At 41.1% G+C, this 18,279-nt stretch overlaps 1 protein-coding gene across 1 annotated transcript in view; it reads left to right on the forward strand.

The window, feature by feature from the left end:
- Positions 1-18,279, forward strand: part of myo15aa (myosin XVAa) — a 38,244-nt gene that overhangs the window by 13,816 nt on the left and 6,149 nt on the right. Inside the window, exons 21-49 of the mRNA XM_085270620.1 lie at positions 254-371; positions 582-757; positions 1,108-1,192; positions 1,639-1,724; positions 2,042-2,165; positions 2,359-2,454; positions 3,227-3,462; positions 3,604-3,794; positions 4,239-4,311; positions 4,440-4,631; positions 4,725-4,837; positions 6,511-6,602; positions 7,728-7,863; positions 11,045-11,109; positions 12,334-12,471; positions 12,582-12,642; positions 13,504-13,651; positions 13,744-13,837; positions 13,949-14,069; positions 14,175-14,290; positions 14,410-14,469; positions 14,734-14,809; positions 14,922-15,037; positions 15,136-15,254; positions 15,468-15,609; positions 17,171-17,282; positions 17,390-17,464; positions 17,617-17,819; positions 18,086-18,210. Coding sequence (XP_085126746.1) covers positions 254-371; positions 582-757; positions 1,108-1,192; positions 1,639-1,724; positions 2,042-2,165; positions 2,359-2,454; positions 3,227-3,462; positions 3,604-3,794; positions 4,239-4,311; positions 4,440-4,631; positions 4,725-4,837; positions 6,511-6,602; positions 7,728-7,863; positions 11,045-11,109; positions 12,334-12,471; positions 12,582-12,642; positions 13,504-13,651; positions 13,744-13,837; positions 13,949-14,069; positions 14,175-14,290; positions 14,410-14,469; positions 14,734-14,809; positions 14,922-15,037; positions 15,136-15,254; positions 15,468-15,609; positions 17,171-17,282; positions 17,390-17,464; positions 17,617-17,819; positions 18,086-18,210 — 3,489 coding nt within the window. The remainder of the gene's footprint in view (positions 1-253; positions 372-581; positions 758-1,107; positions 1,193-1,638; positions 1,725-2,041; positions 2,166-2,358; positions 2,455-3,226; positions 3,463-3,603; positions 3,795-4,238; positions 4,312-4,439; positions 4,632-4,724; positions 4,838-6,510; positions 6,603-7,727; positions 7,864-11,044; positions 11,110-12,333; positions 12,472-12,581; positions 12,643-13,503; positions 13,652-13,743; positions 13,838-13,948; positions 14,070-14,174; positions 14,291-14,409; positions 14,470-14,733; positions 14,810-14,921; positions 15,038-15,135; positions 15,255-15,467; positions 15,610-17,170; positions 17,283-17,389; positions 17,465-17,616; positions 17,820-18,085; positions 18,211-18,279) is intronic.

Genomic DNA, 18,279 nt, shown 5'->3' on the forward strand with positions numbered 1-18,279 from the left:
GCTGCCAGTACTCCAAGAGCTTTGGTGTAAGTTGGCGACCCTGCTCTGTAACTTTGCATGGTCTGAGCTACTTTGGCTCCTAAACAATGCAACTGTTAAACAACAGTTTAACAGCTGATCGTGACCCAATACCTCTGTCCATATTACGTGTCTGAATTGCGACACAGTCAGTATCAATTTATATCAGTACTTCTTTTTTAAAAATCACTATTATCGACTGAGCACCCCTAATTTGAATGTGTGTCTCTGTCAGGTACAAGTCCCTGGTGGGGATACAGACACTTCCTGTGGCAAATGGAGAGAACTGTGTGTTGTTGCTCGGTAAACTGTGTCCTCTCCGACCAGGAGCCTACCATGTTGGAGTCACAAAGGTGAGCTTGTTCACATTAAGCCTCACAGTTAAAGACAGACCCAGCACCAACTGCTGGTCTAATGGCTGAGTAGAGATTGTTTTCCTGCTTTGTAGCTTGAAATTTGAGATACTATGGTTTGTTGGATCAATGTTATATCTTTTTTTTTTGCATGAACTCACACATGTATTTGAATAATTGCACTTATATGTGTGTGTGTATGAATGGCAGTTGTTCCTAAAGGAGGACATCTACCAGCTGCTGGAGTGTAAGCGAGAGCGCTCTCGTCATCTTGCCGCCCTCACCCTGCAGCGTTACACTCGCATGTTCTTCGTCAGGAAACGCTACATTGAATTCCGCAACAAAATCAGCAGGTTTCAGGCACACTGCCTAGGCTTCCTCGTTAGGTGAGGTGTCCCACAGAGATCTTACATTTTCAGTAGATTTTATTACAAAACAAAACGCAAATTCAGATTCTGATTGGAGTCCTGCATTCTTTCAATGTAATGATTCTGAATTCCAGTATGTGCTCAACCACATAGTTTAGGTTAAAAGGGCAGTGAGGTAAAGAAAATGTAAATTGTGTCTTTACATTAAAATCACTATAATTAAGAAATAAAGCTTTCAGTGAACTGTTGTGCTTGAGCTTGTAGCATGCTTGTGAAGTTTACCTCTGTGAATGTGGCAAATGTTAGGAAACAAGATCAACAATCAGTGCATTAGGATTCATTGTACTGAGATTCTCTTCATCTTCTAGGAAACGCTATGTGAAAATGAGGGAGAGTCTGGTCCGTTTCCGCTCTCTGGTCCACATGTATGTCAACCGGAAGCAGTACATTAAGGTACACTGAGATACTGTGGTTTGTTGGACTGATGTTTATACCTTCTGCCTGTGATTTTTTTTAAGTAACACATGTATTTGATGCAGTGTCCTTTCAAACATCTTCATGTTTTCTTCATTTCTAAGAAAATAATTTCAAATATGACCCACCCTTAAGCCTGCTTTGTGCTTTTGAGTCTTTCTGCTCTGGATTTACATTAAAACACTGACCATGTGTTTTTGGGATCTCATTGAAGATGAAGTTTGAAGCCAGGAGGAAAGCAGAAGAGGAGAGGAGGAGGAGAGAGATGGTAAGATGAAGGACTAGCTAAGACAAGACTTCAATGAGAAAAGCATCCGTGTTTTTGTTTTTGCACACTGGCATGAGTTCAAACCAGCAGCCTATGTTAGAGCTCTTCTAACCTCATTGTTAGTTTGCAGATAGATTAAAAGTGGTGTTTCTTTCAGGAGCTGACCAAAAGGGAGGTGGTTAATGTGACCCACTTGGTGATCCCTGCAGAGCTGGGCGCTTTGCTGCAGACAGCAGGAGGTGTGTAGACGTCTGTCCGTCTTTCCCGTCAGTGTGCATCACATGCACATAGATTATTCATGTGTGTGTGAGTGCTCCAGCCAGCTGTTTGAATGTGTCTTATCTCATCAGCACTGACAGTATCAAATTAAGAAATGATACGAACAGTTCTGACAGGGTGGAGCAGGAGGCCCATCATCTAATAAATAAACCAGACACTGAAAAATTGTCAAGGAATGTAAAAAAGTTTTAGGATTTTGTACATGTAAGTTTTTGGTGCTCTTCCATTACTCCTGGCTGACTCCTCGTTTAACCTTGTCTGTTACTCCCTTCAGTCCGGAGGGAGTTGCACTCAGACTGCTTGGCTCTGCTTCAGGCTCCTCATATCCAGGATGATGCTGAACTCACGTTGCCTCTGGACATCAACAACTACCCTTTCTTCCGCTATGTTCAGATTTACTTCAGGGTGAGATGCACGTGCATCAGCATGTCGTCATATGCTGTGTAACATACTGTGTATGTGCGTGGTTACTCAGATTTGAGGACAGCTGTTGAAGTTTGTGTTTAGATTTATCGGTTATAACATAATTTTGAAAGGTTTTAGGTAGATTTGTTTGAAAAGCTGTTTATTAAACACAGCAAATCTTTTGTTGCTGTAGGAGCCAAAGTTTGGGATGTTGATGGCTCCTCTGGAGTCATCTCTGACCCGTGTGGAGGACGACCTGAGAGGGGAGGCTCTGGAGCTTTTCAACATGGTAGGGTGATCTTTGTTCTCCCCTTAAAAGGCAGAGACTATGTAAACTGTTCTTTTTGGTTGTTTGTCTGTCCGTCGTGCACAGTTTTGAAACATCGAAGAGCTCGAGCTGATTTCAGTTGGGTGGAAATCGCCCCAAGGTCAAGGTCAAATGTGAAAATCAGTAAAAACCTTCCTATTACCCAGTTTTTATGAATCGTCTTCAAACCTCTCAACAGTATAGCAGGTCTTGGGGAAATGAGTACGTAAGTTAGCTAAGCATTTGACCTTAATCTTCATTGTTAGTGCCGAAGGTCAAATTTAACCTTGAACACAAACTTCAAGAAATCATATCAAGTGTCATACACTTTTTTAATGCAACGCCCTACGACGTCACAACTATGCCATAACAGGTTGTAATGAAAGCATCATAAAACATCAGTTTAAGTTTCCCATTTACCCTGAATATTCTTGAGCACTGCAGTAATTTAAAATGATAACAGTTTCACAGAGACACACTTGCATCATGTCATTATGTTACTCTCGTTACACAGAAGCAAACCATCCTCTAATTATGAGGTTCTGCTACTAACTGGGAAGCAAATAAGAAATTTGGAACATGCTTTTTACATTGTAAAAGATTTAACAGCAGAATAAAAAAGTCTCTTCTATTTTCTCGTGTTTGTAGGACAAACCTACAAAAACACACACAAATACGTCACCAGACTGCCATAAAGCTGTAAAACCGACAGAGTTAGTTGTTACAGCTTTCACCTGGATTCTGTTTTCTTCAGGTATTACGGTTTATGGGGGACCCTCATCTGAATGGGGCGCAGGAAAACATGTTTGGGAATTACATCGTCCAGAGAGGCTTGTCGTCGCCAGGGTTACGAGATGAGATCCTGGCTCAGGTTGTCAACCAGGTGTGGAGGAACATAAACTCTGAGAATGCAGAGAGAGGCTGGCTGCTGCTGCTGGCATGTGTCTGCTGCTTCGCCCCATCGGCCAAGATGGACAAATATCTGCTCAAGTGAGAAATCATAAAATGACCTCGCAACTAATTATTTAGCAAATAGTTTGAGAGGTTAAAAAAAACACATGTTAAGAAGCTATATGCTGTAAGTAAGAGACTTCTACTCCACTGTTGAACCTCATTTCACCTCTGCTCCAGGTTCGTGTCGGACCACGCTCCTGCTGGCTGGCAGGTGCTGCTGCAGCACAGACTCATCCAAGCGAATCAGAAGATGCAGCTGGGATCAGGCTCCGCCCCCGAGATTGCGCGGACGTATCCGCTGTCGCTGCTTGAGTGGACCGCCAATAGGAAGAAGGCTAACATGGTGTTGCACGTGCACTGTCTTGATGGTAATATCTCACCTGCTTAATGTTGCAATGTTCAACTTTTCATCGGTCTGCTTCTTTGCTCTTTTCCAAGAACTCCAAATGATTCAAGCAAAGTAAATAAAAAATTCACAACATTTTCCTTTACAATCAGTATCTAGTTTTGAGGTGCACAGAAAAAAACCAGGAGCTGTTCAAATATTTAGGAAGTCTTTCACACCTGGGGTCTAAACTGGCACACACCTCAGAGAAAAGAAAGAGGGACGACCTGGCATTGCTTTTATTGTGTAGGATCAATTACATCCCCAGATCATTGATTATTCATTGTCATTCAGGATCAGGTGATGTGACTGTGGGGCTCATGTGCTTTGTATTGCGCAATTAACACAGTTTGTTAGTTAATGAGTGTAATTTAAAGCAGCAAAGGAACTATTTGTTGCATTTTTATTAATTTATCTCTCCCTGCAGGAGGGTCCTTCCTGTGTCCTGTCCATTCCTGGACCAATGGAGAGGATTTAGCAGGAAACATTCTGCGTCACAGGTTTGGTTTTGTATTTTTAGCTCCATAACATTTAATGTAAACATCTGAACATGCCATGATAATGTTTAGAGAGTAGTTTTAACACGTGTGTATAGATATTGTGAACATCTGAATCATGCATCTTGCAGGGGAGTGTCTGACTGGTGGAGGGGGAGTTCAATTCTGATGAAGGAGCAGGGTCAGTGGGTGGAGTTAGCTGGTCATGACTATGTCATGGACCTGATTGCAGATATGGAGCTTCCTATGGACTTCCCAAAGCAGAAGAGTTACTTCATCATCAGCACTGACAACCCAGCTAAAGTCAGAGCTAATGCCAGCCTGTTAGTATGCAAGATGCACACATGCAGTTCATTACTCACGTGACTAAAGCTACACCACGTGGCACATTACTCCTCTCTCCTCTCATCTCTCAGTGCTTTGTTTGGCAGTGGCTTTGACTCAGATGAGGAGCTTCCTTCCTCCCTTCCTCTCAGCAGCAGCAGACCAGCCTACAGCCTGCCTGATTCAGATGGTTACTACAGCCACGGTACACACACACAGTTAACTCTTAACTGCATAACTGAATTTTTAAGCACTTACAAATTAAAGATTTTCAAATGATCTGATCAAATGTACAAACTAATCTTTCTGTGAATTGAAGCCCCCATCGGCTGTTGTTTTTAACTACTTACTAGCGTGTATCACTCCCAAACTGCTGAACCCAAAACTTTTATGCTCTTTGTGTTTAACAAATGCTTCAGCTGTGTTATAGATGAATCCCACCTGTCCAGATGTTTAAAGCTGAGTACCAAGGATGGCACTCAGAAAATAGCTTTTTTGAGTCGTGAAATCAGAGGTTTCAGGTTTCCAACTCACTCTGGGTTCCAAGAGATACAGTTAGCAGGATTATATGCAAATTTAAAACTTGTGCTAGTTTGAGTACACAGTCTATAAGAGGAACACTAATGAAGCAAGCTTGATCCTTGCATATTTGCCACTGCATTTTTGATATGCAAGAAAACACATGGATAGGCCTGCAGGGTGCTGTGAGTCTGTTTATGGACTGATGAGACTAAAGTGGACCTGTATTGACCTCTGGATGGGCTACGTGTGTGGTGTAGGAAGAGTAGGCACTATTTTACCATCATGACAGCCAATCCCTCTGATGTTCTTTGATGGGACTTAAAGAAAGCAGTGGATTCATAACTGAGCTGGATGCTTTTGGCTTCTTATTAGGAAATTACCGGAATGTCTTATTGTAGATTTTAACAGTTAAAAGGTGCCCAACAAAGTAATGTATTTGTTGATGATAACCTTTTTTGGAGAAGTTCATTAAAGCTTTAATTAAAGCTTTAATTTGAATAATTTTAATCACATGACCGGAATGTCTCTTACATTAATGCAGTTGAATAATTGTTTGTACAAGTTTCTGTATTTAAGTAGTTTTGTTTATTAGAGTTTTGGTTATGATGTATGCTCACCTAGTCCTCACCACTGTGTTGTATGTTTCTAACTCTAATTAGTTACTTCCTGGTTCATTTTGCAAGCACTTGTTTTTCTGTGTCTTGTGTTTGTGTTTTCATTAGGTTATTGTCTTCGTTTCCCACATTATCTGGTGTGTTTGTATTGTGTGAGTCTCCATCTGTTCCTTGTCGCATCATCCAGGTTGTGTGTTTCCTTTGTTCAGTGTTTCCCCTACGTTTCCTAGTTTTGGGCCCTTTGCTTCAGCTGTGCTCTTGTTTTGTATCTTTGTATCATTTGAAAGCATTCAGCACTACAGCTGCTGTTTGAGTTTACACGCTGTTTCATGAGCCCTGGATGTGGGTCCATGTCCTGCTTGTCACAGAGCTGCACTTTGGCAACAAAAATGGAAGAGTTGGGAAAGTTTGAAAGTCTTGTGATCTTGAAACAGTTTCCTGTGTGTTGTCCGAAGAGAGAGAGAGACGTAGATAAAAAGCTGGATCAATTAATCAAGGTTTCTGCAACAAATGTGACAATCAAAACCGTGAAAAAACAATGAACTGACTTAGGTTGCATTTTTGAGAATAAGACATTTTGATCAGTGACTAACAACCTTTTCTCTACAGTTAAAGTAAACCTGATCACCTGATAAAACATGCTTGATTAAAAGAAAGAAAATATCAAACATGACAGTTTCTGTGCACTAAAAACACTGAAAATACAATGTTTAAAGCATTATTGCTGTTTGTCTGTGTTCAGAGTCAGAAACATTGAGCGAGGGTCAGCCTCAGAGAGGGATGGACCGCTACCTGGACAGCCTGTTTGACCCTGTGCTGTCGGACAGCAGCACGGTGAGTGCTCGTCCTGATTTCTCATAAACTACACATGTCAACCAACTATTTCCTCTTTGTTTTTAAAATTGCTGTAGTGCTATGAAACTAACACGCAAAATAGTAATAAATGATTGCTTGGTATAATCTTTTAAGTCATCTACCAGGTGAAATACTCGACAGATGACCATATTACTGCATTGCCACTGCTTTCATTTTGACAAAGACTTTTCACTATAAATGTGTCTATGTAGAGCTGCAAGTGCTTTCCTGCCACTGCAACTCAAAGCTTATTACTTCTTTGTTCAGTTATATTAATTATATTATAAGACCAATCAGTTAATTGCCGACCTAAAAGAAAAGTAATAATACAGGTGGATAGTTGTAGCTCTGTGTCATTGATCTGTCCTCTGAGTGTGAACAGAAGAGTGCTGATGGAGGAATTGAGCATGTGATCCTCGGCTTGTGTTTGGGTATGAATGGAGCACACGGGACGGCTGATTAGGTTACCGAGTGACCTACCGTATATGACCGCAGCAGCAGTCAGCATAAACGAGTCACCGTGTGGGGAAAAGATTCCGCTCATAGCTTCATCTTTTGTTTATTAGTGGAAACAAAACGAGTTCAGCGTCCTCATCACTCGGGTTGCACAGGAAAGGTTGCATCAGGAATGTTTTAGGGCTTTGAGTAGTATATATCAATGGCAATAGTTAAAATAAAAACATAATATCTGTGTTTGGCAGAAGTCTTGATAGACCTGTTTAGATTTTCTTGAGCAGTTTTGGCTTTAAAATCATCTGACACTGGAAACAAAGTAGCTGAGAATTTCAGTCAGCTCAGGAGAATGAGGTCTGTCATGTAGTGGTGAATTTTGTTGTAGTCCATTTAGTGTCTTTATGCTGGAGCCTCTCCTCCTGCGTGTACGGTACTTCCTGGAGAGTATACTGTTCCTGCAGCTCTGGCTCAGAGAGGGTCTAAATCAACCAATCCAGTTCACTCCCTCTTGCTTGTTGTCTTAGTCCCTCTCCTTCCCTCCCTGCTTCTGACACCTTTTCTTTTTCCACTTCATGCCCCTTAAACTCCAGTTTCTCAACTATAAGCATCCCTTTCCTTCTGCTGAGTCTCCTGCTGCTCTTTGCTCACCAGGACATGGAGAAGAGTGGAAGTTTGTCAGAAAGGATGAAGGGAGGAGGAGGTATAGGCATCACAGGAGAAGGAAGGGAAGAGGGAGAGAGTCGTCCAGCTTCCAGCCGGCCTTATCCACCAGGAATACATCCTGGAGGTAAACACTGAGTGCTGTGTGTATTTGTTGTTATGTGTGTCAGTGCTGATTGGCCATATGTTTGTCTCTGGACTTCTATTTTTTTTGCTGCCTATATTTTGTGTCTAAGCGGATATTGCTGTTTCCAGAATTAGTGGCACCTTTCTCCCTTTTTGTCTGTGAATATTTTGCTGGACTTTTCATTTTCAGACATTTCTTTTGTCCTCACAGCTCACTCTCTCTGCACTGACATTAATAATTCAGCTTAACCTAAGCGCTCCTAAATCATTGGCTTTTGTCTCAGGCTAATAGAGTTTCCCTTTGTTTCTCCTTTGTAAGCTCCTCCTCAATAAATTAATAATAACGCATTTAAAATGTTTTGGTGATGCTTTATTATCAACCTACTTTCATTCCCATAGTAACAGGCAGACAGAGTATTTCTTTATTGGTATCTTAAAGGCAATGAACAGACCTGAACTTTAAAAGTTTAACTTTGAGCTGTTGGCTGTATTGACTGTCCTCATAGATAATACATTAAAAGCCATTCACTATAACAGGTGACTGTTATTTCTCTTTAACACCAGTCATTACAAATTGATCACTTTCCACACATCTAGTAATGTTAAGTACCTGGTACTATTTTTACTGGCTCTTGTGTGCTCGACTGTAAAATTCCAGAATTTTTATTTATTATTTTACCTTCACAGTTTCCTCTTTTTTCCCCTCTAATGTACTAATGCCAGGCTTACGGCACTGAGCAAAACTCACATAGTGACAGTGCCAACATGCTGATGTTACACTGGTTTGATGTTTATCATCAGCAAGCATGTTTGCTTTACTTCTAAAGCAGGGTATTGGACAAATTGAGATTTTGACCTGACATGTGTTCAAAACGCAAATCTAAAAAGAGGAAACCATACAGTATCAAACAGCACATACTGTAGAGAAATATTGGACTTTTAAGACCAACACTGATAACAATATTTGGTGATTTAAAAATCTGATATCCTGATATATCACCAATGCTTTTTTTCCCCCTTTCAGACACATGAACAAACAGATTTCCCTAGCGCTTGCTTATTTACTTGCTTGCATATTTCCTGAGTCTGATTGGATAAACTGGTTGTTATGCTTATGGTGTTTCAAACATGTGTGTTGCCCTCTGCTGGACGACCTAAACAACGTCAACTCCCAGGACACGATTGAAGCATGTTTCACCTGTCTTTACTTTTTTGTTACATTCTCATTTGTCAGCCGTTATGTTATAAGTGTGACAAATAGCTGATATTGGCCAGTAATATCATTCCACTGATGTGCTCTAACAGTTACTACTACTTTACTCAATAGTAAAAATGTTAATTTTACAATGGCTCCAGCGTAAAGCTGAAAAATAAACCGAACATTGGCATGAAACTAATTTCTGAGATTTGTAGAAAGACCCTTTGCAACAGTGTTAATTTTGACAGCAAATTTGGATTTAGTTGTAGTCACAGACTTGACTATGATGTCATTTAGTTTTAGTCGACTAAATAGCTCATGATGAAGTCAAAAGCTGCCCAGCAAATTGGGGAAGTTGGTTGTGTTTTCACTGATGAGATTTGCTCAACACGATTTACAAAGTGTCTTATTTTCCTTGCCATCAAATGTAAAATGTGTACATGTGTCTACTCTTCTCTTCCTCCCAAGCGTTGACATTTTGTCGTGTTTTCATGAGAATCGGGGAGCATGGGAGCTGGTTGTAGTTTCCCTGGGGCGGCTCAGACGTGCGTGTCCAACCTCACAGCACAAGATTAGTTCTGCTTGGATCACTTCCAAACTCGCTTTTCTGTACAACTTAATTAGTTCTGATTGGATCTCGTCTCTCCAGAATGTTTTCATCTTGTTTTTTATTTGTTGAATGCATCAATACATTTTATCATAGCTTTTGTCGTCCTGCATAAGTTTTTATTAAGTTATTGTTCTCATTCGAAAAAACAAGGTTGTTGATGAAAACTATAATTAAAATTATTTTTCAACATAATTAACACGGTTTTTCAAAGCGATAAATACAGCACAAACATCTTCACACCAGCACTGATACAGAGCAGAAAAACATAACAGCTTCTTCATACAAATTGTATGAATACAGAAGTTGTTTGCTCAGCTTTAAGGACTTTTCTTGTCGTAGTCATGTCAGCACCTGCCTGATAACAAAGACACGGAAAGTGCCTCATGGCCTTGAACAGAGTTTACAGTTAGATTTGAACCTGTTGCTTCCCATCTTCACACACGCACACACTTTGTACTCTTTGTACAAGATGTTACAGTCACATACCAGCAGAACACAGAGATTAGAAAAGCTGAAACAGGTTTTCCATTACACACTCAGCAGGATTTGTCTGGGTCAAAGTTGGGGAGTAATAAACACATTAATATTGATGTTCTATGAACCACAGCATCAGTGTGGCTAATAACGACCACTCTGACATATTTTATTTCTGAATCTGAACTTGATCATACCTTGTTTGTCGTAAAATGTGAAATATTTCCCAGTCACTAACAATGTGTGGACTAACTGCCACTTAAGACCTGTCTATCTTCCTTTTCCCTGCCTGCTACTCCTCAAGCTGTGCCAGTGCTTCCAGTAGCAGGAGGAATGATGCCCCCAATCCCTGCTATGCCAATCCCCTCCCACCACCATCATCACGAGCAACATCAACAACAGCAGCAACAACAACAATACCACCAATACAACCGACCCCAACACCCCTACCACCGTCAGCAATCGTTTTCTGCCACCACTCCTTCTAGTCGTGTAGCACCCACGCAGTCACCCACTCGCACCCCCGCTGCTGCCCCCGCAGCTACCCCTGCTGTTGATACCGATGTCGCTTCCAATGTGTCTGTTGTCCCGGGTCTGCCTGCGGCGCCCTCACTCCCAGCCACGCCTGTGGTTCCAGGCTTGCCTGTGATGACAGGTGTGCCAGGTAGAATAAAAGGATGTGTGTTAGGTTTTCCAGCATGTTTGGCCTGAAGTGTTTGGGCATGATGGACTCCTTTATTTCTTTTTTCATTAATTAAAGCCAGTTTCAAGTTTTTTTGTGTTTGTTTTTTATGTGGGGTTGCAAAGTTCATTCGTGTGGTTTGTTTTAAACAGATAATTCTGTTTCTTGTGCTCTTAGTGCAGCAACAACATAACAGTTATATGTTTGTGCTTCTCCAGGATCGGAGCAAGTGGTACTGACTCAGCAGCAACAAGCCATCATCAACCAACAAGCCATCATTCTGGTCTGACATCATTTCTCTGAACAACTCTGATATTAAAACCACTGTTCGTACTGGGCGATACAGTTCTGTGTAAAAGAGAGACTGTGCAACACTTACACCTAATGATTCAGTAGTTTGTAGGAGCACATCTAGCAGCAATAACTTGAAGTAATCATTTTCTGTGTGACCGGTTTGTCACATAGTTGTGGAGGAATTTTGGCCCGCTCTTCTTTACAGCGTTGTTTCAGTTCACTGGGGTTTGTTTATGCTTTCTCTTAAGGTCACATCACAGCTTTTCAGTCAGGTTTCACTGGACCATTGCAACACATTGATTCTTTTCTTTTTCAGCCATTCTGTTGTAGATGTGCTGCTATGCTGGGGATCAATGTCCTGTTGAATGACCCGGTTTAGGCCAAGTTTTAGCTGCCTCATGTAGACAGACATCACATTGTATTTTCTTTCTGCACCAAAAATATGACACAACAATCTAGTTTTTTGTTTGTTGGTTTTTTAGACTTGTTCAGTATATTTCCAACTTTCCAACTTACCTAATATTCATATTTAACATGCTAACTGATGGCTGCAGAGGCTTACATGTAGCTAATGGGTGTTTTGCAGTTCTTCTGAGTATTGCACTGTCTGACCTTAACTCGTGAATGCACCAGAGCAGCAAAGCGCCAAAACATCTGATTTTATAGATGTGCTCACACTTGCTGATGATCAGCTAATCCATTACATTTGATTTGCTGCTACTTACCCTCTCAATTTCAATGGAAACATTAATGGTGAACTTTTTTTACAGGACTGCACAGAGCCTTTTTCACATGGCTGTACGAGCAAATGAAGTATGATAAAACTGTCTTTATGCAGTCAAATGCTAAAAAGATAATGCTGCACTCTGAGCCCTTAAACTAATGTTTAAGTGAAAGATACCATAATCAGTACCACTTTCACATTTGTATGTCACAGTACACATGACGCTAAAGGCTGTACTACCAAAATACTTGGATAATCTAAGCAGTTAATTCATTTATTGAGTGAAAATTGACAACTTTACAAATGTACCACATTACTTTACTGACTCCTGACATCAAATGTCTTGCCTAAACAAATGATATCAAGTTACAAATTGACACAGTTAACCTAAACATTAAGTTAAACCATAAAAGATGAATATGTTTTAAACATAGGTATAAACTGTTGTTTACTAAATATTGAATATATGTTGGATTGTTTGTGTTGCAGGCCCAGCAGATGACGATGCAGGCCATAGCAATCCAGCAGCAAATGTTGTCTTCTTTCCCCCCAGCTGCTCCAGCCCCACAGTCACCACCCTCATACTATCACGCGCACTCACAACAGCGCTCACGCACAGCCAGTCCTGTGAGTAAACACACACGCTGCTGTGTTGATGTAACGTTCAATACACTTTATGCATGCAAATCTGAAATATAATCTTGAAGCCGTATCACTTATTGTTGTTTTTCCTGCAGACCAAAGAGAGTGAGGCGTCTCTGCACAAGCCAAGCGCTGCCGCTGTTCAACGGAAAACGAGTATGTGGTACACTTGCTGTGCGGTTTCTGAATCAAAAAAGAGTGGAAATAAAAATATTGGTGCATTGCAGCATAGTGATTTGTGGTTGGAAAGCCCACTGCAATAATTGAAAATGCAGAATTGAGTAACTGTCCTTAAATAAGTATATGATTATCACTTTAAGGATTTCTCCCTGTGTGTCATGAGTCGCTGTGTGGCAGGCAGGAGTTGGACCCAAAATGCAGGCACTCAGGCATGAGGTTTAAACACAGAAAAACTGAGCTTTATTTGCTGGCAGGGGAAAGTCATAAAAAAGCAACCTAAACTAAACTGGAAACTCATAAACAAACCTCACAGTGAGCCACAGGGAGATCCACACAGCATGAGGGACAACGCAACACTGACTCAGAGAAACACAGGGTTTAAATACACTGGGAAGTAACGAGGGGAATGAGACACAGAAGGAGAGCACAGCTGGGGGAAATCAGAACTGACGAGACAAGGAAGCGTAAACTGAACACACTGAGATAAGACAGAGACCTTCAAAGTAAAACAGGAAACACATAACACAGACTGAACAAAAGACACAGACTCACATGCAGGCACTACAACAGAGGGAACAGAGACGTGGGACCAGGGCAGACACAGACACTGACTGGACACGGGGATATAGCGGACAGGGGAGACAGCAACTAAGGATTACACAGAGACAAACCATAAGACATGACTCTAACAAAGAAACCAAAGACTAGAAATGATAAATAATATATAAACTCAAAACCCTGGTTCAACGACCCAGGCATCCTAACACTGTGGCTACAGGGGTTAGGGATGAACCCTGAACAAACCGGGTTCGTGTGTAATCAAACTTTTTATTCCAGGTCCATTACGTGGCCCCCCTCCTGAGGATGTGGTCCGCTCCACTGTGAGTAACACTGAGCACTTGGACCCCAGCCATGATATTAAAGACATTATCAAACAGCACCAGCCTGAAGGCACAACATCTTCCTCTGGATCTCCCACGCAAAGGTTAACACACACACACACACGATGATGTGAGATATTGACGACTGTCATACTCTGTGGTATTTAATCTGTTCTGACTACTGTGGTGTGTGTAGGAGAAGTGATGGAAAGTTGTTTGGAAAGAAGCCAGACCCTCATGATGAAGCGATGGAGATCCTTAAAGATCAAATGGCAAACCCACCACAACCGGTATCCTAACTCCACACCTACCCCACACACACACACACACACACACACACACACACACACACACACACACACACACGGCAAAACAATATCTAACCATTTTCCATATCTCAGACTCACAGAAAGACTTCGTCCGCCCAATCTAAAGAAGACAGGGGACACAAGACTAGCCAGAAAGCCAAGCCTCGCCCCCAAGGGCCATCTAGCTCCAACATAAGCCCCGCCCCTCCTCCAGGTAAATTTACACTGTAGAAATACCTGTGAATAAGCTCCAGATTAGACTGATACAGGTGTGTATTGTTCATGATATAAATAAATAAATGAATGTTCTTGCTTCCAGTCTCCAGAGAGTTGCCAGTTGAGGAGGAGATCATTCAGACTCAGCTCCACAGCAGAACCAGTGATGAATATTACACTTATTCCAACGTCCCGTGGAAACTCTACATGAGGAAAGAGGTTTGTTTTTACCTCAGTTTTTTTTTAGCTAAGTACAAAAAATGGAGCTGTAAACCCCAACGTCAATATAATCATTTACATAAAAATACAGTTTATTTATGTCTGTCCTCCATTTACAGGTTTTTTATCCTAAAGAGAACTCGAACAATCCACTGATCCTGGATCTGATCTTCAGACAGGTTGGTTTATAAATCCAATAACTGTCAATATTCATCATCTTTATTTATTTTGCTTTTATGCAATTCTTTGTGTAAACTTGTGTAAATTATCATAGAGACCTCAGGGTGTCTTCCAGCTGGTCTAGTTAACAGTAATTATGGCAGTAGTTCAGATGGTCATGATTCATTAATATTAAAATTCTAAAATAGTGTCTGTGATGTAGTTATTTTTCACTCCAAGTGTTTCCCATTAGCACATTCCTATTCCTGGCTGTGTCTTCCCAGATTGTACATGACACCTTTTCTGAGGCTTGCATACGCATCACGCAGGAGGAGAGACAGAAGATGAAAGACCTGTTGGGTATGAAACTAGCATGCATGCTTTAAGGTTTATGACTTACTTGCATCTATGTGACGCTCTCTGTTGGTTCTCAGGAGTTCAAACCTTTACTGATCCTCTGTTTCTGTGACAGCGGAGAACAAGGTGGATCAGGTTTCAGGAACATACAATGAGAACGTGAAGAAGAAGGTGGTCACCGTGGCTAGAGACGAATGGGAGATCTACTTCTCTCGCCTCTTTCCAGCCTCTGTGAGCTGTTGTTTTGCTTGGCATAGATAAACTGAATTAATAAATAGTTTCATGTGTTTATATTGTGGTGTGTGTATATGGTTGTGTGTGTTTTCCAGGGCAGTGTCGGGACAGGTGTGCAGGTGTTGTCCGTGTCTCATAAAGGTATCAAGCTGCTGAAGATGGTGAAGAGCAGCTCTTCTGCTTCCGACTACTTCAGAGTGCTGAGGCCTTACAGGTGAGTCTCATACAACATATTCCTGTTAAAAAACCCTGTAAGTTAGATTGTTTTAAATGCATTTTCTTGTTTTAAAAACACAAATCAGATGCTAAAAAGAAGATCTGGTCATAGATCTTATTTAACTTTCTGTGTATACATGTCAAATGCCTGATTGCTTTGAACTATGACTTTAAGTTGACTTCCTGGTTTGGCGTATCACTTCCTTTGCAGCTATTCAGACATCCTGTTTGTGTCTATTCCATCTAAGAACATGCTTGAGTTCAACCTGACTAATGAGAAGCTGATCTTGTTCTCCGCCAAAGCCCCGCACGTCAAGCATATGACCGACTACTTCCTCACAGAGCTTAAGAAGGTCAGAGGAATGTTGTCAGTGTCTGCGTGTGACGAAGTGTGAATTATGAATGGATGAGTTTTTGTAATGCACACTGATTGGCACAATTAAATTAGATAACATTACTGTGTAAAAAAAACTCATATAATTTTTTTTAATATATGTATGCATGGGCTTTACTCCATGTCCTCTTTGATTTGAGTGTTTTTTTATTAACTTTCTATTTATTTATTTTTTTACTTTAAAAAGATGAAATTTCAGGTGTAATCCAAATTTATACTGATGCCATAACATTGACATCTAAGCGCGTTCACAGGGTGTGTAGTGCTCTTTATCCACGTGTGAAACTGGCTCAGTTTTCAGTGTCTTAAAATTATGTGCAAAAATAATTTTTTTTAATATTTTGCTTCCAAGAAGCCAGACTTTCTTGTATTTTTTTTAAAGTGGTTTTGAGCAATACTTTTAGAGTTTTTCTTTGGACATTTTCTTCTTTTTCCCTCATTTTCACTCCTTGTACCTGACCATTTTCAGAGGAATTTTTTGTTTTGTTTGTTAAGCCACTTAACACTGACCTCTGAATCATTCAAGCACCAAAAAAGGCGCTTGAGTCAAAGGATAAGTCTGTATTTTGTCTACATGTGACACACAACTTAGCAAAAAAAAAAAACAACAACAACAAAAAAACCAAACAGGCACTTTGTTTCTAGCAGCCTGTAAAAAAAAAAAAAAAAAATGAAAATCCCCATTTCTGGAGCTGGATCTTCAAAAAATTCCAAAGACAACAGACATGAAATAGCAATTAGCAATTTTACACCAAACAGGTCCTTCCCAAAGAGCTGCTAGCTGAAACCTGGGTGTATACCGGCATGGTGTGCAGTGTGTCCTGACACGTGACCTCATCAGAAATGGTTTGAGTGGAAGCCATTCTTAAGGAACGGAAACGGGGAGAAAAGACTGAAGTGTGCCAAATAACCCAAGAAGTGGACTAAAAGTCAGTGACAACAGGTGTTATGCACTGATGAATCCACATTTCAAATGATCGGTTCAAATCATCATCAGTATGTACGGAGGAGGAGGTCGGGAGAGATGTACAACACTGAGCGTCTCCAGCCATCTAAAGCATGGTGGAGGCGCCGTCATGGTTTGGAGCTGCAGACTACTTAAACAAAGCTTGCCTGATGATTTCAGGCTGTGCTGAAGAATAAAAATGGTCACACAAATCCTGTATTTCTTGTATGCTTGCACATGTTTCAATAAATCAATGTACATATTTCCCATTTTCTTTGTAAAATACAAAACCATGAAGTGTGGCTTAAGACTTTTATACAGTACTGTATTATATGGCACTTTAACTATAAAATATCACTACCTTTATTTCTTTATTTTTTACTTATGGAGATGTGATCAGTACGCAGGAATAACTATTTTAAGTTTATAAACTTTAAAACAAACCTACAGTGAGTAGCGCTGACAAACCCATGAATTCAAAGTGGACATTAAGCAGTGAGTGAGGAAAGGGATTTTCTTGGCACAAATGTTCTTTGGCTCTCTGCTGGATGTCAGCGTGCCCTGTCTTTGTCAGGACTCGGAGTATGTGGTGGCAGTGAGGAACTACATCACTGAGGACAGGACTCAGCTCAACTTCCACAAAGGCGACATCATCAGACTCCAGCACATGGACGGACTGGAGGCTGGTGAGATACAGGAACAATCCAACACTGAAAATTGTCACAGTGATAGATCTGCGTTCTGCCTCTGAATTATTTCACAGTGCCCATTTCATTGTGTGGTTGTATCTCAGGTAAACGTTATGGCTGCATTGTGAGGAAGAAGGTGATGCTTCTGGAGGAGCTAAAGAGAAACACCGCTGAGTTTGGTGCGTGTGGCGTGACCTTTCTTATTCTAGCTTTCTTCTAACATTTTGGAGTTTATTTATGTTGGTTGTGTGACGCAAAATATTTACGACATTGAAGAGTCTCTATTTTGTGTGCAACCTTTTACTTATTTTGTGTGTGTGCATGTGTGTAGGCTGGCGGTTCGGCGCCGTGTATGGAAAGTCTGGAGTGTTCCCCAGCGAGTTCATCCGTCCTGTGGCTGCTCCGGACTTCTTGGTCCTGCCTCCTGAACGCGTGGAGCCCCGAGACCGGCAGGGACGAGTCGCTGCCTCTGCTGCTGTTGCCGTTGCGATGGGCTCAGCTGTAGCTGCTCATGAGCTCGACCTCTCTACCGAGGTGCTAACTGCATTTTTTTACTCTTTTTTTCTGCTTTTTCAAGCTTCCCACTGTCAGAATAATAGATTAAAGGCTAGTGTAACCTACAGAGCTCAACATGAAAAGTACCCTTACATTATGGTATTAGCCAGTGTTTATACAGCATACATTGGAATGCTTTGGTTAGCAGAAATGGAAATATTTTTTAGATAATTACACTGTTGGTGCTCCCAGTAAGTGGCACTCTTGCTTTTGCTCCTCATGCTGTGGATTTGTGTGTGTCTCAGGTAGTGAATGAGATCTATGGAGACAGCCTGGGTGTCGAACTGGACGACCTGCCTCTGCACAGCAGCCAGTACCACATGGTTGAGTTTGCCAAGAAGTACTTCCGAGAAGCGCAGAGGAACAGGAGGTCAGACACACACATGTGCAGTGTCAAAAACAAAAAAGAGTTAGAAGGGTTCAATGTAAAGCTAAAATT

Source organism: Mchenga conophoros, linkage group LG4 (genome assembly GCF_057382185.1).
Source record: "Mchenga conophoros isolate Kocher_MC1m ecotype Shallow Benthic linkage group LG4, M_conophoros_male_GT1.1, whole genome shotgun sequence".
Lineage (NCBI taxonomy): Eukaryota > Metazoa > Chordata > Actinopteri > Cichliformes > Cichlidae > Mchenga > Mchenga conophoros.